The sequence below is a fragment of the Mobula birostris genome, chromosome 28 (assembly GCF_030028105.1).
Source record: "Mobula birostris isolate sMobBir1 chromosome 28, sMobBir1.hap1, whole genome shotgun sequence".
Lineage (NCBI taxonomy): Eukaryota > Metazoa > Chordata > Chondrichthyes > Myliobatiformes > Myliobatidae > Mobula > Mobula birostris.
In genome coordinates, this window is record NC_092397.1 from 22,942,909 (window position 1) to 22,963,765 (window position 20,857).

At 44.3% G+C, this 20,857-nt stretch overlaps 1 protein-coding gene and 1 non-coding gene across 2 annotated transcripts in view; both read left to right on the top strand.

Moving 5' to 3' along the window:
* Nucleotides 1-2,261: 2,261 nt before the first annotated feature.
* Nucleotides 2,262-20,857, top strand: part of LOC140189181 (uncharacterized) — an 82,691-nt gene continuing 64,095 nt past the window's right edge. The window contains exon 1 of the mRNA XM_072245874.1: nt 2,262-2,332. Within this exon, the coding sequence (XP_072101975.1) occupies nt 2,262-2,332 (71 nt within the window). The remainder of the gene's footprint in view (nt 2,333-20,857) is intronic.
* trnaa-ugc (transfer RNA alanine (anticodon UGC)) lies at nt 18,006-18,077 on the top strand. The gene has a single exon. It is a non-coding gene; the product is annotated as a tRNA-Ala (tRNA).

The window sequence follows — 20,857 nt, forward strand, 5'->3', positions numbered from 1 at the left end:
GTAAAAAAAATTACACCTGACATCTCCACAAATTTCTTGTAGACAGTTTCTTTTCCATTCCTGATCATTGTGTTTCCATATCAGGCCATGATGAAACCAGTCAGGTTACTCTCCACTCTGCATCTATATACGTCAAAGTTTGAGATGTCACGCTGATTACACACAGGCAGAGTCTCTGCCCTGCCTGCTTTATAGTGACACTTACTGCTAGTCCCAGGACAGACCCTCTGAAATGATAATGCTCAGAAATTTAATGTTACTGACTCTCTCCACCTCCAGTCCCCTGATGATGACTGATCCGTGGACGTCCGGTTTCCTGCCCCTGTGGTCAGTGATCTGCTGATATTGAGTGAGAGGTTGTCGTTGTGGCACCATTCAACCAGATCACACATCTCCCTCCTGAGGGCAAATTTGTCACCACCTTTGATTCATCCAACAACAGTGGTGTCATCTGCAAACTTAAATATGTCACTGGGGTTGTACTTAGCCACACAATCACAGGTATAAAGTGAGTAGAGTCATGGGCCAAGCACAACCTTGTGGTGCACCAGTGCTGACAGTGATTGCGGAGGAGATGTTGTTGACTTTGAATGCAAAGTCTTCACCGTGCAGAGAAATAGAAATTACAACTGAGGAAGAAGATTACATTAAAATCAGCAAAATATAAGAATGAAAATTAGTTACTTTTCTCACAGAAATGTGAAAACAGGGGGCCCACTTGTCCATGCTGACATTTGTCAGTCTGCAAGGAGTATTGTGAGCAATGCTGGGCCCTTCATCCAAGGAATGATGTGTTTGCATCGGAGAGGGTCCGGAGCAGGTTGACAAGAATGACCCCAGGAATGAAAAGGTTAACACATTAGGAGCATTTGATGGCTCTGGGCCTGTACTTGCTGGAGTTCATAAGAATGAGAAGAGAGTGACATTATAACTACTTGAGTGAACGTGGAGAGGATGTTTCCTGTAGTGGGTTAGTCCAGCACCAGATGGCACACACTCAGAATAGAAGGATGTCTCTTCAGGAAAGAGATACGAAGACATTTCTTTAGCCAGAGGGTCAGGTACAAGTTCACATCCTCTGTCCCGCACAATATCCCAGCTGTCAGACCTGTGTCCAATCACGTCACCTGTATCTACCCCTTTGTAGACTCCTCATCGCTCTTCACAACTCAGTTCCCATCAGTGTTTGTGATCAGCAAGTTCAGAAATCACAGTCAGCTCTCATTTTCCCCAATCCCCTGTGATGGAGCGGCATATCAAACGTGTCCTGGACATCTCGGTTCAGTGCGTCACTGGGTCCCTTTATCCACAGTTGGTGTTACAGCTTCAACCACTCAAATGTGTTTGTTAAACACGGAGTCACTTTCACCAGACTCTGCTGACTTTGCCTGATGGTTTTGTAAGTTGGCAAAAAATTCCTGCTTTGCTACAGCTCCAAATGTTTTCCTGGTACAAGTGGAGAACACTCAGGTCTGGAGTTTCCTGTTTTCTGCTTTTGCTTCAGACTACAGAATCTGCAGTTTTTATTGTAATGTTTTACTTCTCTTCTATTTACTTATTTTTCTCCTATTTGGAGCAAAGGAGTTACTCAAAGTGGTCTTCCCTCCAGACACAGACTGGTTTTGAACCCTGTCATTATTTCCGTCTCCTATCGTGTCTGGATTTTAGTCTCTGATACTCCAGCACTTGGGTCCTGACCATCCTCACCCAGGTCTGCCGTCACTGATGAAGTTTATTGATACGGTTCATATAGGCCTCAGTCAGGCCATTTGGCAAATTGGATCCAGAATTGGTTTTGCAATAGGAGACAGAGTGATGGCAGAGAGTAGTTTTGTGATCAGATGCTGGTGACAAGTGTTGTTCCACATGGATCTGTTCTGGGACCCTTGCTGTTTGTGACACAACTGAGTGATTTGGGAGTGGATGTTGGAACCGTGAGCAGTAAGTTCACACTGACTCTGAGATGATGGAGTTATTGCTGGTGTGGATGGTCATCTTTGGCTGAAGTGTGACATCGATGTGTTGATGAAATGAGCCGAGACCAAAACAAATAGATCAGTTGGTGTGAGAATTGGGATTTCCCATCAAACAATCCCAAAACTCCCATAGGGGAGATCAGAGGGATAATGTGTGTCAACACTACAACAGTCTCATGAAGAGAAAGCGACAACCCTTTCCTCTTCCAGGTTTGTGGCTTTTAAAAGAGTCTTTTGTTGTGTTTGCTGCCGAGGCCAGGCTGAGGCTCGCTTCCGGCGGATGCGATGAGCCAACTGAATGTCTTTGAGCACAAGGGTGACTCGCTTGGTGTGGATGCTGCAAAGAGCCCGACCAGGTAAGCCTCGTTAATCTCCTACAGGCCTTTGATGGCCGAGCTCTGGAAGCATAGATCGGTTTTGAAGTCCTGCCTGATCTTCTGCACCAGATGCTGGAAGGGAAGTTTGCGGATGAGCAGCTCGGTCGATTTCTAGTAGCATTGGTTCCCTGTCAGAGTCACGGTGATGGGCCGATAGCTCCCCAAGAATACCCACACAGACACCCAGGGATATTCAGTGCTCCTTTACACTTATCAATTATTTACAGAGTCACAGTGATGGGCCAGTAGTGCCCCAAGAATACGTACACAGACACCCAAGAATATTCGGTGCTCCTTTACATTTATCAATTATTTTACTGATATGGTGCTTCCATGTCAGCTTATAATCCAGCCACATGCCATAAAATCTTACCACTGACACTTATTCAAGAGTTTGACCATATAATTTCAAATCAATTGCTATTGAGGAAGATATGGATGAATAAAGAGGTCTATTGATCATCTTTGTGAAACACAAAATGTATTTTAGCTACTGAAAGCTTTAAACCCTGTCTATATTCCCACTGTTTGACCTTATTAATCACTAATCACATTCTATATACAATTGAATTAAATTTTATACCTCTGATCCATAAATCTGCATCATCTGCAAAAGGTCATTTCCCCACCCCAGTACCTATCTCAGAAAAAATATCACTAATCATAATATTAAACAATAAAGGGCTACAAATACTGTCTTATGGGGTCCCATTCTCCACCACATAGAAGCCCAAATATACCTCACGCATCCTTAACTGCCTGAAGCATACAAATAAAAAACTCAGAAAAAAATAATGTAGCCTTCTTCTCACTCCACATTTCTATAATTTAATCCTTTCATAACATACGATATGTTTTTTCAGTACAAAAATACTGCAATTACAACTTCTTTATTTACCTGTGCTTTCCCAATATCATCTTCCAAACATAAAACTGAATCCAATGTCATTCTACAGTTCCAAAATCCACGCTGATAAAATGCTCCATCACCTCTCTTTTCCAAAATATAATTCAACAACTCTATTACCATACGTTCTGTAAGTTTACCGAAATGAGATGGGATATTAATGATATTGGTCTATAATTAGAAGGATCCTGTGGGGATTTCCAGGTTTCAGAACAGGTACTACCATTTTCTATAAGGAGGAAATATGGTCTAAACTCCAAATATGATTCCAAATTGTTAATATTATCTCAAGAGTTGTAAGCTATATGTTTAAACATACAATCCTACAGCCATCTGACTTGCACTGTTAATAGCATTCTTACATTCACACAAATAAACTCTACGTAACTAATACTATCATTGTTACAGCTGGCTTCCAACACATCAGTGTATTCACTTAAAACCTCATCTTGACATCATTTAGGCTCTTTACTTAAATTACCTTGATTGTGACTTGCAGCAAATGACAAAGCCAGTAACTCAACCTTCTCTATTTCAGTAGAGGGGGTACATTCAGATTGGAGGATCGTGACTAGTGGTGTCCCACAAGGATCTGTTCTGGGACCTCTACTTTTCCTGATTTTTATTGACGACCTGGATGTGGGGGTAGAAGGGTGGGTTGGCAAGTTTGCAGATGACACAAATGTTGGTGGTGTAGTAGATAGTGTAGAGGATTGTCAAAGATTGCAGAGAGACATTGATAGGATGCAGAAGTGGGCTGAGAATTGGCAGATGGAGTTCAAGCCTGAGAAATCTGAGGTGGTACACTTTGGAAGGACAAACTCCAAGGCAGAGTACAAAGTAAATGCTAGGATGCTTGGTAGCATGGAGGAGCAGAGGGATCTGGGGGTACATGTCCACAGATTCCCTGAAAGTTGCCTCACAGGTGGATAGGGTAGTTAAGAAAGCATATGGGGTGTTAGCTTTCATAAGTCGAGGGATAGAGTTTAAGAGTCACGATGTAATGATGCAGCTCTATATAACACTGCTTAGGCCACACTTGGAGTACTGTGTCCAGTTCTGGTTGCCTCACTATAGGAAGGATGCGGAAGCATTGGAAAGGGTACAGAGGAGATTTACCAGGATGCTGCCTGGTTTAGAGAGTATGCATTATGATCAGAGATTAAGGGAGCTAGGGCTTTACTCTTTGGAGAGAAGGAGGATGACAGGAGACATGATGGAGGTGTACAAGATAATAAGAGGAATAGATTGAGTGGATAGCCAGCACCACTTCCCCAGGGCACCACTGCTCAATGTAAGAGGACATGGCGTTAAGGTGAGGGGTGGGAAGTTCAAGGGGGATATTAGAGGAAGGTATTTTATTCAGAGTGGTTGGTGTGTGGAATGCACTGCCTGAGTCAGTGGTGGAGGCAGATACACTAGTGAGGTTTAAGAGACTACTAGACAGGTATATGGAGGAATTTAAAGTGGGGGCTTATATGGGAGGCAGGGTTTGAAGGTCGGCACAACATTGTGGGCCGAAGGGCCTGTACTGTGCTGTACTGTTCTATGTTCTAATAATCACCTTCTTTAATCAATACTGGAATGTTATTAACCCGATGAACCCCACACCCCGATTTTCTGAATCATTCCCCAAACACCTCCAAGTTTAGTATCCTGTCCAATACTATCACAAGATGACCTCCAGTAAACCTCTTTCACAACCTTCACCACTTTCCTCACCATAGCTTGTACCCTTTCATACTTAATAAAGTCACTCGGAGAATGATAATTCTCAGCTCTCCCAAATACCTTATTTCTCTCCCTAATTCCCTCTGCACACTCCCCCATCCACCAAGGTGCAGTCTTCCTCCTATTAATGTCATTTTTAACAGGCAACACTTCCACCGCAGTTTGATGAATAAAGTGACATCACCATTCATTGCAGAAACCCCTATCAGCCTCAACATTCTCCCAGTTTGCTTCATCAAAATTCCACTTCCTAAAAACAGTCTCCTGCCCCCTATATAACTCCAAACCCATGCTTATAAATATAGGAAAATAATCACTCCCCATTGTCTCCTCACCCATAACATCTCATTTAGTCACTCCAGCCAGAATGTTTGAAACTGGAGTTAAATTTATAGCAGTTTTCAGATGATTAGAAACATTACATTTCATACCCCTCCCATCATTAAAGCACACAAGATTGGAAATACCTAAACATTCTTCTACAATCAAACAGTTCCATGAATGACCCCACAGTGAACTGTGCACAAAAATCCCCGCACCATACAACCCTTAGTGAGCTAGAGTGACATATGCTTTCCAACAAATCAATCAAAAGCTCTCCACAAGAGTTTTACCACTTTAGTACCCCTACCTGTTGAATCAAATGCTTCTGCTACAAACACCTCATACACTTCATTCACATCCACAACTCTGTGTCCTGCCCCTTCCCATGTTAAACGTGCAACACCACCCCCTCTATCACCTAACCTATCATGCCATACTGCAATATAATTTCCTGTAAAGGAAATGCAGTAACAGCCCGGTTTCACATTAGGCCGATTTGATGAATCAGAAATAAACTTCCTAATGTCTTGACCATCGAATTTCTCTCATTCCACTGCAATATTCTTAATCCCATTCTGTACCTGCACAAAGAGACTGAACTACAGATACCCCATCCATCAGAGCTTCTTTTACAGTTTCCCATGAAACACTAGTTATACCTAGATACCTTGCAGCAGCTTTCACAATAATTTTAATTTTCTCAGTATGTCTAGATGACTGAACAGTACAATTCACCACACCTTTTATAAACATCACAAACTTCATTTCATTGACTAGTAAAGTATCTTTATTAATGGACCTGTGAAGTGACACATAGCCGCTGACTTCATATTCTGTCTGACTGGTTATACTTGATCAACATTTGGTTTAACTGTGTTGCAAGGCCTCTGTTTAAGACACACCTAACTGTACTTTAACCTGTTCAACCAGCTGCTTTCTTAAGTACTGTACTTCACATCTTTGTAACATGGTGTGAGCTGAATTATCTGCAGCTTAATGTGAAAAAGACAAAGGAGCTGGTGGTAGACCTGAGGAGAGCTAAGGTACTGGTGACCCCTGTTTCCATCCAGGGGGTCAGTGTGGACATGGTGGAGGATTACAAATACCTAGGGATACGAATTGACAATAAACAGGACTGGTCAAAGAACACTGAGGCTGTCTACAAGAAGGGACAGAGCCATCTCTATTTCCTGAGAAGACTGAGGTCATTTAACATCTGCCAGACGATGCTGAGGATGTTCTACAAGTCTGTGGTGGCCAGTGCTATCATGTTTGCTGTTGTGTGCTGGGGCAGCAGGCTGAGTGTAGCAGACACCAACAGAATCAACAAACTCATTTGTAACACCAGTGATGTTGTGGGGATGGAACTGGACTCTCTCACGGTGGTGTCTGAAAGGAGGATGCTGTCCAAGTTGCATGCCATCTTGGACAATGTCTCCCATCCACTACATAATGTACTGGGTGGGCACAGGAGTACATTCAGCCAGAGACTCATTCCACCGAGATGCAACACAGAGCGTCATAGGATGTCATTCCTGCCTGTGGCCATCAAACTTTACAACTCCTCCCATGGAGGGTCAGACACCCTGAGCCAATAGGCTGGTCCTGGACTTATTTCATAACTTACTGGCATAATTTACATATTACTATTAAACTATTTATGGTTCTATAACTATTTATTATTTATGGTGCAACAGTAATGAAAACCAATTTCCCTCGGGATCAATAAAGTATGACTATGACTATGACTAGACTGCACTATGTTCTCCTCTACAATTACACCAGTCAAACTTTACACCTTCACAATCTTCATATTAAGTTTCCCACAACACTAACTACACCTTAGTTTTCCAGGAGATACTGCCACAAGATGCCCAAATCTCTGACATTGTGACATCTAAGCAGAGGTGGAATATGTGCTCGTGCATTATAACTAACATACCCCATACTAACTTTACTTGAAAGCTTCACCTCATCAAAATATATCAATGCAGTTAAACTGTCCATGTTTTCTCCATTTCAAACTACTTGCAATCTCTGCAACACACACAAAAAATGCTGGTGAACGCAGCAGGCCAGGCAGCATCTATAGGAAGGGGTACAGTCGACGTTTCGGGCGAGTCCTGACGAAGGGTCTCGGTCCGAAACGTCGACTGTAACTCTTTCTATAGACGCTGCCTGACCTGCTGCGTTCACCAGCACTTTTGTGTGTGTGTTGCTTGAATTTGCAGTATCTGCAGATATCCTCGTGTTTGCACTTGTAATCTATTTACATTCTTAATCTCTTTATCGAAATCTCCACCAGAACACCTGTCCTAACACCCCGATACCTGTATTTTCATTAGGCAACACAGATACCATCTTTTTTAACCAAATAAAGTCTTCAAATGTAATGCCTTCTCACAGTTTCTTATCTTAACGATTAGCACATCACCTCCCCTTAAGGTTTGAGCACAATCTATATTCCCTAAAATAGTTATCAAATTTAGTTAATTTCAAATGAGAAAACGTGCAGATGCTGGAAATCCAAGCTACACAAATGAAATGCCGGAGGAACTGAGGACTGATGAATGGTCTCGGTCTGAAATGTCGACTGAACTCTTTTCTATAGATGCTGTTGAATTCCTCCAGCATTTTGTGTATTGCTGCAGTTAATTTAATGGGATTGGTAAAATAAATCTGTTTCGGGTAAAATTTAAACAGTACCTTGAAGTCTTCTTTCCTTTTTTCAGTATCCTCTCAAATCTCTTGAAATGATTGCAATATTGTTTTCCTTTTTCTGTTTTACAGATCTAGATCCAACTTCATTCCAACCTCTTACCGCACTCACCCGGACCCCTTATTTCCGGTTCCTTTTCCAGACACTCTTCGCCCCCACCCCCAACCTGAACTTACTTTATTTCCCATCATCCCCGCACATTCACAGCCAGCGCCACCAACGCTACTGAGCCAATCAGCAACTCGCACCGTTTTCAGGTATTTTGCTGTCAATCAGGTCTAGGGGCGGAGCTACAAACCGAATGTTCACGTGTTGTAATGACGTCACAAAATCAATCGTACCTTCCCCGCCCCCAAGTTCATTTTCTGAACGTCTGTTCAGCGGGTCCAGTGTTGCGGGAGGGGCAGGGTGGCTTTAAACCCGGCGTTACACATTCCATGGCATCGTTCTCTCCAAAGTGTTTCAGCTGTTCCTTTGCCTGTCTTCTCCACACAGTCAACCAGACAAACTGAGAGAGTGCGGGAGTTCATATCTCACGGCAGCAGTCTCTGTATAATGTTTCGGAGTGACGGATTCGGTCATTGAGTGTAACGTCAAACGGCCTTGAGATACAGACGTCGTGAGGGAAAAGTGAAAACAAAATGATGAATGTCCCTTGTTCTCGGGAAACTCTCCAGTTTTGGGCTATTTGCACACTAGATTGTCCCATATTATAATCCCGTCTTCATTTGAAGCAGGAAAACGGTCTCCTCGTTGGCGAAATGAACCTTGGTCTCCCGCGTGACAGGCGGGGATACTAACCGCTGAACCAGCGAGGAATAAACAAGAGTATGGAACCTGTCACACGGATGTCAGTGTATAGGAGAACTCATAGAGTCACTCTGATGTTTGTTTGCTGAGTGTAGAGCTGGTGCATTTTACCCATCCGCTCCTCACTTTGTGACTGGACGGGTCTCAGGATTCATTAGCGATTCAGTCACTTACCGTGTTCAAGGACTGGGCAAAAGAGGGGATCCCATTAACGTCTAACTGCGTGTTGTTTGAACGGATACTTATAATCAGGATTTGTTTCCCTTTTACTGATACGTGAAGCAGGAAACCATTTGTAGCCCTTCGAATCTCTCGGGTCGATTCTCCCTTCAGTTGGATCCCAGGTGCTGTGTTTCTCCGGTCTGTCGGAACGTCGCGACACCCACTGGTCGGAATAGGAACTGCAACAGAGTGAGGAACGATCCTTCAGAAAACAGCTCAGACACTGAGAATCGAGTTACAGAATCTGATAGCACCAGAGACCATTCAGTAACCGAATCTGGTTTGCATCATGGGGCGATGGTGGTATAGTGGTGAGCATAGCTGCTTCCCAAGCAGTTGACACGGTTTCCATTCCCGGCCATTGCAGGTTGTACACTTTCAGGCTAAAAAAAAATCCCTCGCCAAGCACCATGAACGCAGAACTCTAATTCCTGAGCAATTTGTTCTGACTGAAATTCACTCTAATGGATCTGATGAATTCCTCATGTACGATGGTGGTGGTCCCTCATGTAGGATGATCGAGGACCCCAAACTGAATGAGAAAAACAGCATTAGACCAGGGAAGTCGGTTAGTTCCACGGACTCCGCTGTAGGAAACACACACTTTCTGGTCAAATCGAACATACATTTTCCTGACCAAAGACATGACCTGCCCCAGATATTCTCTCGTTCCCTCTTTCATCCGGCAGAAAGTACAAAAGCTTGAAAGCACGCGTCACAGTCTCAGGGATAGTTTCAGTCCCACTGTTGTGTCTATTGAATGGTTTCCCATAAGGTAGCATGGACGTTTGACCTCACAATCCACCTCGGTACGAAGCTGCACCTTATTATTTATCTGCGCCGTCCTTTCTCTGTCGCTGTTACACTTTATTCTGCATTTTGTTATTGTTTCACCTTGTTCTCTCCCAATACAGTGTGTAATCATTTGATCTCTCTGAACAGTGAGAATGAGAAGCTTTTAACTGTATTTCGGTACAGTATGTGACTGAAACACGTAGAACAGATTCAATTCCCCCTGAGCCCGTTGCAGCATCAGTAGGGAGCGCCGGCCTCCGGACAGCGCAGAGTTTCCCAGCTGGTAATGAAACACAGCAGGAAAACAAGAGCTGAGATCACAGAGGGGGAGCAGTGAGAGAGGGTTTCACTAACTCCCGTCGAAGGGAAGATTCAAACTCCTTCAGAGTACGCAGCCCTATTGACATCAATGGATCTGGGGTTGAGAGGTTGAAAGGTTCTCGGCATACACATCAGCGACGATCTCACGAGTCTGTGAATACCGGCTGCGTGGTGAAAAAGGCACAGCAGCGCCTCTTTCACCCCAGACGGTTGAAGAAATTTGGTCTGGGTCCCCAAATCCTAAGGACTTTCTACAGGCACAGAATTGAGAGCACCCTGACTGGCTGCATCACTGCCTGGTATGGGAACTGTACTTCCCTCAATCACAGGACTCTGCAGAGAGTGGTGCGGACAGCCCAGCGCATCTGTAGATGTGAACCTCCCACTATTCAGGACATTTACAGAGACAGGTTTGTAAAAATGGTCCGAAGGATTGTTGAGGATCCGAGTGACCCGAATCTCAAACTGTTTCTGCTGCTACCATCCGGGAAACAGTACCGCAGCATAAAAGCCAGGACCAACAGGCTCCGGGACAGCTTCTTCCACCAGGCCAGCAGACTGATTAATTCAAGCTGATACAATCGTATTTCTGTCATATTGACTGTAATAAATATAGTACTATCTATTACATATTTACTATAAATTGCACATTGCACATTTAAACGGAGACGTAACGTAAATATTTTTACTCCTCATGTATGTGAAGGACGTAATTACTAAAGTCAATTCAATCCAATCCAATTCCATGGAAGAGATTTCGTCGTGCACTAGTCGAATCACAAACGAGAAAATGTGCAGCAGATGCTGGAAATCCAAGCAACACACACGAAAGGCTGGAGGAACTCAGCAGGCTAGGCTGCTTCATGATCTTGAAGAAGGGTTTCGGCCTGAAACACCGACTGTGTACTTTATTCCATAGATGCTGCTGAACATTTTCTCGGTTACAAGAGAGAGAGAAAAAGCTACCGGAATACTAGCGTCCCTGGGTGGGCTCGAACCACCAACCTTTCGGTTAACAGCCGAACGTGCTCACCGATCGCGCCACAGAGACAAGAATTAAACAAGTACGAATAAATGAAGAATTTCAATTGAAATGCGGTTTCCTCTCTAGATGTATGACGTGACACATTGGTGTTTCAAAACATGAAGATGAATATCTGCTGCCGCCAACAGAGAATATAGCAGAGGATGATTTCGATCCATCGACCTCTGGGTTATGGGCCCAGCACGCTTCCGCTGCGCCACTCTGCTACAGGGATTATTAAGAATTGTAGAACTGTGAATGTTGCGCGATGTTTTGTGTGAATGTGTGTATGTGTTTATGCCTGTGTCTGTAAATGTCTGGGTCTGGTTCTCTGTCTGTGTATGCCTGTGTCTGTACATGTCATGGTCTGGGTCTGTGCCAGTATATGTCTGGGTCCATTCCGTCTCTTTCTCGTATACAAACTCAAACGTACTTCATTTCTTTTGTTCATTCCTGTTTTTCCTCTTTCTCTTTTTCTCCACCTTTCTTTCTTGTTTCCCCACTTTCTGGCCCACCCGGTTATTATCTCAGTGCCTTTTGTGTTCTATCCCGTCTTGCACCTCGTTCCCGATATTTCACCCGCAAAATGTGTTTTACTTCACTTAATTGTCTAGACGGACAATTCATCACACTGGTAAGCTCATTTTTAATAAATAGGACGTTTTCAGCCGAGGTGCCATTAACTTCCTAATCCTGTCCTGATGATTGAATGAATGTCGGAGTTGCTTCAGTGTTGAACCCGCAGTTCACCTTGTGAGCGGAACTCGCGACGTTGATGTACTGCAAGCACTCACCTCAAACGCAGCAACTCCTCCACCGGGATTACCTGTTGGTGTCATGTTCAGACCATCACGGCCGGACCAGTGAGTGACAGATGGGGAGATGTGGAGTATCGCTGATGCTTCGCACCTCCCTGCCACGCGGGGCGGGTTTTCCATTTCACCACCACAGCTTTGTAACTGAAACAGTAAGGGTCGGGTTTTAACTCTCCACGTGGGACGGTGTGAAGACAGGCAGGCAATTGCTTATCCCCTGGCCTGCTGAGTTACTCCGGCATTTTGTGTGTGTTGCTCGGAATTTCAACATCTGGGATTTCCCACCGATTTTTTTTAATTCACAGTCACCAACCTGGAGATGCCGGGGGTTGAATTCCTTGCCTGTCCATCGCCTCCCTCTGGTGCTCCTCCTCCGTTTCCTTTCTTCCATGGCCTTCTGTCCTCTCCTATCAGACTCCCTCTTTTCCAGTCCTGTATCTCTTTCGCAAAACAACTTCCCAACTGTTTGCTCTGCCCAGCCCCTCCCGGTTTCACCACTCACTTGGCTTCATCCTTTCCTTTCCCTACATTTTAATTCTACCACTCATCTTTTTATTGCTCCAGTCCTGCTGAAGGATCTCGGCCTGAAACGTCGACTGTTCTCTTTTCCATAGATGCTGCCTGTTCCTCCAGCATTTTGTGTGTGTTGATCCGTGTCTTCTATCTCACTTGGCAAACCGGTGAATCTGCTTCCTCATAACGTCTCCCCAAATCTTTGATTAGATTAGATTATGAGGACACTCCGTCCTCGTTTATTGTCATTTAGTAATGCCTGCATTCAGAAATGATACAATGTTCCTCCAGTATGATATCACAGAAATACAAGACAGACCAAGACCAAAACTGACAAAAAGACGCATAATTATAACATACATGTATATTTACAACAGTGCAAAGCAATACCGTAATTTGATACAGAGCAGGCCATGGGCACGGTAAAAAAAAAAAGTCTCAGAGTCCCGATAGCCCCATCATGTCACGCAGATGGTAGAAGGATGAAAACCTCTACCTGCCATGAACCTCCAGTGCCGCAAGCTTGCCGATGCAGCATCCTGGAAGCATTCGATTACAGCTGATTCTGAGTCCGTCCAAAAACTTCGACCCTCCGACACCGAGCACCGGGCACCATCTCTGCCGAGAGCTTCGACCCTGGCCCCAGCCGCCAAGCAACAGGCAACGCTGAGGATTCGGGGCCTTCCCCTCTGGAGATTCTGGATCGCACAGTCGAGCGGCAGCGAAGCAGACATGTCAGAAGTTTCACCAGATGTTCCTCTGTGTTTCTCACGTCCGCCTCCATCAAATCAGGATTGTGCACGGCACCCTGCTTGACAGATTACAGATATTCATTCCGGAGTGGCCACTGCGTGCTGCATCGTGCAGCCATCTTCTCTGCTTTTTAAGTAGATATTCTGAGAAATGTTCTTATGTTGTAAAAATAAAATTCGGATTGATTAATTCAATAAAAGCTATTAACACATACCAAAACCAGCCACAGAAAATGTAATTAAAGTATCTTTTTTGATTTACGAAACTGACCCTTTCCCTCCCAGAGGCAGACTCTTGATATGAGTTGTTTCTCTGGTCTGGGAATGAGTTCCCAAATATTAAATTGAAATTATATCTGCTGGTGAATCTCACACCCACACAAACAACACACACAGAGACAAACACACACACACACACACACACACACACACACACACACACACACACACACACACGCACATTTACGCTGGAAAACTGAAAGTCTAAATGTGACAAAACAGAGGGATATAAAATAAAAACAGGTCTGGAAATACCTCAGAGGACCTGTCTAAATATTCGTTGCATGCGGACATCAATAAATGCGCGACGGTCATAACCTCCTGGCAGCGTGTTATGCCTTTGAAGAGACGGTGCTGCGGAAGACAACAACGTAAGAAGCAGTGGAACTTTTTTTAGGTAGTTGAGCTGTCACTGAAGCAGCGTTATAGGAGTGAGTTGACAAACTCAGCTCACGAAATTAAATGAAAGAAGTGAGAAGGGAATCTATGTCAAAAGCCAAGTGAGAGCGCAGTGCGGATGGTGAGGGACGAGGGAGCAGCAGCGAGGGAAGGATGAAGGGGGAAATATAACTTCCTCAGTGTTATCATTTCAGATTCTCTCTCCTGGGCCCGGCACATACCTCCTGTTACAAAGAAGGCACGGCAGCGCTCTGCATGTCATCTAAACATTTGACAGACTTCAACAGATGTGTGGTGGAGATTATATTGACTGGTGGCAAGAGGACCTGGCATGGAACCGCCAGTGTCCTTGTATGGAAAAGCCCAGAAAGCGTAATGGATAGAGTCCAGTCCAGCACAGTTATGCCCCTCCCCACCGCTGAGCGCATCTACACGGAATAGAGGGCCGCGGCCATGCAGGTCATACTCTCTTCACACAGCTCCATCAGGAAGGAGGTAACACATCAACAGGTCCATCACCCCGCAACCATCAGACTCCTGAAGAAGAATGGATAGCTTCATTCACCCAACACTGAACTGTACCCACAACCCATAGACTCACTTTCAAGTCTGTTCATGTTCTCGACATTTATTGATTATTTATTTATTATTAATATTTCGTTTGTCCTTTATTGTATTTGCATAGTTTATAGTCTTTTGCACATTGCTCATTTGCTGTCTTTCTTGAGTGCGGTCTTTCATTGATTCTATTGTGTTTTATTGTATTTACAGTGGATGCTCATGTGGTTACGAGTATATACTTCGGTAATAAATTTCGTTTAATCTTTCAACTTTGTACCTTAGGGAGATGAATCCATTTGGTGAGATGCGGATGCTGTTTCACACTGTTGGGCAGGAGGTGAAAAGATTGGCGCAGACCCACAGCTTTATTCTCTGGGACAGGATTGTGGCAGAGGACTGCACCGAACGGAATGCATTATCTACGGAAATAGAAGTCAGGAATCTGTGGCATTCATTGCTGAGGAAGCCAAGTAATTTGTATATTAAAAACGGACGGCTCTGGTGGTAAAGTTACTGGGTCTATTTAAAGCGGACGTAGGTAAGTTCTTAAATATTAAGAGTGTCACACATTATGGAAAGACGGCAGGAGAATAGGGTTGGGAGGGATAATAAATCAGCCACGATCGAATGGAGGAGCAGACTCCATGGGCCCAGTCACATAACACTGCTCCTGTGTCTGATGCTGTTATTGACTGATAGCATTGATTCTGAGATACTGTATTCATGCGGATCATTGTGTCCAATAGTTCAAAGAAGATTTAAAATTTATCAACTGCAGTAATGAAACTGAATTAACATTACTTCGAGGTAAACTGTGCACTAAACCTCTGCACTATACTAGAAACTGACAGTTACAGATTGAACCCCCACGCTCTCAGTTTGTGCCAGAGACTGATGGATACAGAATGAAGCCCACACTCTCACACTGTACCAGAGACTGACAGGTACAGAATGAATCCCACACACTCACACTGTACCAGAGACTGACAGGTACAGAATGAACCCCACACTCTGACACTGTACCAGACAGTAAGAGGTACAGAGTGAAGCCCACACTCTCACATTGTACCAGAGACTGACAGGTACAGAATGAACCCCACACTCCCACACTGTACCAGAGACCAACGGGTTCAAAATGAACTCCACACTCTCACAATGTACCAGAGACTGACTGATACAGAATGAATCCCACACTCTCACACTGTACCAGAGAATGACAGGTACAGAATGAACCCCACACTCTCACACTGTACCAGAGACTGACAGGTACAGAATGAACCCCACACTCTCACACTGTACCAGAGACTGACAGGTACAGAATGAACCCCCAGTCTCATTTGCACCAGAGACTGACAGGTACAGAATGAACCCCCAGTCTCACCTACACCACAGATTGACAGGTACGAAATGAAACCCACACTCTCACACTGTACAGAGACTAATGTGTACAAATGTTTTTGACCTGCCTGTTTTGTGAAACATACTCAAATTTACTGATAAACCCTGCACCATGCCTACTTGTTACCTCTTGAATAAATCCACGCATCACGTGATCGTGACTCGTCTCTGCCTTTCTAAAATGAGATTACACTGTACCTGTGTCCTCTCAAACTGAATGCGAACATTGTATTTACCTCCTTACTCCCAACTCAAGCTGCAAGTCAGCATTTGGGGAATCCTGCACAAGGACACCTAACTTCATTTGTACCTAATGGCTGAATTTTATCCTTATTGAAAAATCAGTTGACAAGAAAATAATTTATTTGTAAAATAATGCTTAATAATGGACTCCAACATCATGTTAAACACTGAAATCAGGCCATATGGTTGTTGCCCCCTTCCATTCTTCGAAAAGTGGAGAGAGAGTTTCAATTTTCCACTTTCCGGAAACATTTCTGAATCTAGTGATTCTTGAAAAGATGCACCATCTGTTCAGCTACCTCTTTCATATCTCTGCAATGAAGTCCATCCGGCACAGATGAATCCGCTTCCCAAGCGCGTCAGCCTGTTCAGTTATGGGAGGCGACGGGACGACACAAAGTGACTGGGGCGCCGAGGCGATGAATAGGTGGATACGCGGGACAAAATTGTTCAAAAGACTGGGGAATGTATCGCCCCATGATTAAGTCGGTTGTGTGATACAGATACAGATACGGTGTCTCTGGCCATGGAGAACAACGACTTGCTCCTTCTTTCTGCAGAAAGTGACATCAATAGCCAGCGGTGGAATGAGAATGATGTGCTTACATATTTTGAGGATTTCGCCCTCTTCGATAGACTGGGACACGAGTGTGCACCTTGATAGACCAGGGACGAGGGACGCATGATGCTTTAATCATGCAAAGAATGCAAACAACACTTAAAGGGAAAATTAGGAGAGGAAAGGAAAGTATAAGTTTGCTTTGGCAGACAACTGGAAGGAGAATCCCAAGGGATTCTACAGATATATTAAGAGCAAAAGGATAGCGAGGAAACAACATTGGCCGTCACGATGGTCAGCGTGGTCATCTGTAAATGGAACCAAAGGAGATTAGGGAGAACTTAAAAGAATATTGTTTTACTTTAATTTTCTCAGGAAACGGACGCACGATCTATATAACTAAGGTAAAACATTAGTGAGGTTATGGGCAATACTCTGATTGCAAAAGAGGGGGCAAATTGGGGTGTAAATACTTCATGACCTCGTAAGGTATCCCTTTGTCCCTGTTGAAGGTTAGTGCAGAAATAGCAGGGGCGATTCTCATTTCGGTCTGGCACATAAATACCTCTGCAAACCAGGGATTGTTTGCTGGACTGTTCCGTTCCCTTCCTGCCTGAAACCTTCGCCTGCATCCTCGTCAATATCCCCATCAAGTTCAACCGCTGGAGTGAGTGGAGCATTGCCACGCCAAGAGAAGGAACTATCTATCGTTGAGTTCGGAACTGTCTCTTTGTGTCCCCGTGTTTAGTGTCCGTGTTCTGTGTCCGTGCTCCCTTTCTGCTGCCGTACCTAGATACAATATGTAACAAAGGCTTCTCTTTCATCCTATTCATAGACATCATATCATTACACAGTTCCTTGAGAGAGAACAAGATAAATAAATAATAAAATGCAGAATAAAGTACAACAGCGACAGAGAAAGCACAGTGCGGGTAAACAATAAGGTGAAGTGTCATAACAGGTAGATTGTGAGGTCAAGCGTCCATCTTTTTTCACAAGGAAACCATTCAATAGACAGAACAGCGAGATTGAAACTATCCTTCAGAATGTGGTACGTGTTTCCTTTTTCGTGATCATTCTGCTGGATTCTAATTGGTTTCATTCCACAAAAATTATCATGGTGTTTAAGAAGAGAACTGAACAAGGATTAAGTATGATCGCACTGGATGGTGCAGCAGACTCGGGGCCGAATGACTGTGGCCATCAGACATTATCTGTGTCGCACTGCTCAATTGTGATATGCAGGAAGGTTTGGACCTGAACACTTCTGCATTTTAAGTGGGGATGTAGCTCAGTGGAAGAGCGCATGCTTTGCATGTATGATGTCCCGGGTTCAATCCCCGGCATCTCCACGCTGGTGAGCATTGAATTTTGAACATTGCAAAACTCAAACCCAATCGTCAGGTTTGCAGTCAGCACAATGATGCGTTGAGTCTCAACGTGGACAAGAGTAAAGAGATGATTCATTAGGCCAGGGGACCGCTCATTACTGCAAATAAACGGCTCCTCAAGAGAGAGAGAGAGTGGACCACCAAACCTGCCCTCTGAACGCCACAAAGAACAGCAAGAAAGCGCACCGGTGTGTCCACTTCCTGGCTTCAGTGAGACTTCCCCAACCCTTCTTTAATCTGTTTTTATTTCACAGGAGCATCATTGAGCGAGCTCTAACCACTTGCTAAACCGTCTGGTACGAGAATCGCAAGACATCCGACGGCAGGACTCTACAGAGGGGAGAGAGGACTGCTGACAGCAGCTCACTTTCACATTCAGACCCAGTGATTTGCGGACTATTGAAAACTGACGGAATTCTGATCTTCATTCGATCATATGGACGGATTGGGAGGTGAACGAGACTCAGGACTGGACAAAATAAATCCCGGAGTGTGGGTGTATTCTCCACTGCACCTCAGACTGCGATCGCTGCTCGTTATGTCGGAGTCTGACCGAAATAGCATACACAAATGGAGGAGGAACTCAGCGGGCCAGGCGGCATCTCGCACGAAACATCGACTGTTTACTGCTCCCCAGAGATGCTGTCTGACCTGGTGATTTGCTCCGGCATTCAGTGTTTGGGATTTCCAGCACCTGTGTTTATAGCCTAAATAACAGCCCGCTGACAGAGAGAAGGAAGGCAAGGAGACACAGAGGGAGATAACCAGCGTGTCTGACTGCAGGGCCGTAGGAATAGGGCCAGAATGATAATGAAAATCAGATCCGTTGCTGAAATGTCGGGTCGAGATATCCGGCTGGGTCGTAGCACAGAGACCGGATAATAACCGGATGGGGCAGGAAGTGATGAACAGGGAAAGGAGGACGGGGAGGAAGGTAAAAGCGTGAGAGAGACACGAGGGAAATTGGACAGGGAAAATAATCCAACAAACAAAACAATAGATAATCGGGGTAAAGCGTCAAAATTAACAAATAGAAAGACAGGAGAAGAACAGAGATATTTACCTATCAGCAGAATAGCGCAGCGGGAATGTGCTGTGCCCGTTATGCAGAGGCCGACACATCGAAGCCATCGTCTGCTATTCTTCAACAGAATTTTTTTTTACCGCAAATCGCCGTCACGTCACCTGTGTACACAACACACATTTAACTTAAAAAGAAAAACTTGTACTTCTAACTGAAATTTCCGTCCACTCACTTCATCACTTTCTGAGATTTGTTGAGAACTTCGCGGGTAAAACGACAATTGCTCTTGTGCTCTGCGTTTGTCCAACACATCTTTTTCTCCACTGCATGAAGCTGTGTCTGGTATTGAACAGATTGAACAGAAAATACTGGAAACACTCATCACCTCAAGAAACATTTGTGAGTGATGAAACGGGATTACGCTTTCTGATCTTGACACTTAATTAGAAATGATGAGAGAAGAAGATAGTTTTCTGTGTCAAAGAAGGTGAGAAGTTGTGTGGGAAGTGAAACGGGGGACATCTCTGATAGGGCGACACCAATACAGGATGACGGTAAGACAAATAGGAAACAGAAAAACTGGTCTAAAATGGCAGAAGAACGACGGGCAGAGATGTCATTTCATAGAGAAGGAAGTGATGTGGCTGAGTGATTCCAGACCGATGCGTTTATGTGATAAGTGCTGAAAAACAGGTACAACTCACGGCGATCGCCGGGAATCGAACCCGGGTGAGCTGCTTGAAAGGCAGCTGTGCTCATCCCTATACCACTGTCGCTCCATGTTGCGGGAGTTTCGAGTAGTGAAGCGGCTCCCATGCGCCATGTGATTCCACCAGATCCCGAGCCGCTCTCTGTCGGATCAATCCTCACTCTGCAGCAGGTTTTATTCCTGCAAATGGCGCCGGCCTCACGCATCAGCAAATGGGAAAGAAAATTCTGATTGTTCATGTTCTTTAGAAAAGCCGAGGAATATGCAAGTATGAGTTGAGTTTAGGAATAAATAAAATAACCACCAACAACCACATTGCTGGGATTATACTGTAATTCTCTCCATAGCTGGTAAAATTCTGAGGAGCAGATCTGCTGGCAAATCACACAGAAATGTCATTTTGTAGATAGGGTTACAGCAATCAGACATTTCAACTTCTCCAAAATTAACCAGATCATTTTTTAGGCAAGATAAGAAATGGAATTTTTGAAGTGCATCTGGAAGAGTATTTTTGTTCCTGTCCATCGATAGTCCTATCGAACTAGGTTAGGAAATTCACTCTGTAATCAAAACTCGCACTTCATTGTCTCTGCATAAACAACAACGTAACTGTGTCGACACCGGGCCAACAACTTAGAACAGGAATTCTGCTGTTCCCGCTATACCAATACTCACTCAGCCTAATTTTCTCATCTATATCACCAAACTAGGGCATCTCAGTTGGCCAAGTGATCCATCCTTTCTTCTCTCAGTCACCGACTTGGGAGTTCTTCCTTGCGATGGTGGGTTTCTAGAAAGAGTTATTGCTGCTAGCACATTCGAAGTTTCCACTTTTATATTCATATTTTCCAGTTCAGTTATCCCATTCCAGTGTCATTGACTGTAGGCCATCTGATTGGTTTGAATTCTCCTGTTTGTTGACTCTGCTCCAGGTCAGCATCCATTTATTGCCCTCTTCTCAGCAAGCGTCAATCGGTAATTTATGGCTCTTTGTTCCCTTCAGGAACC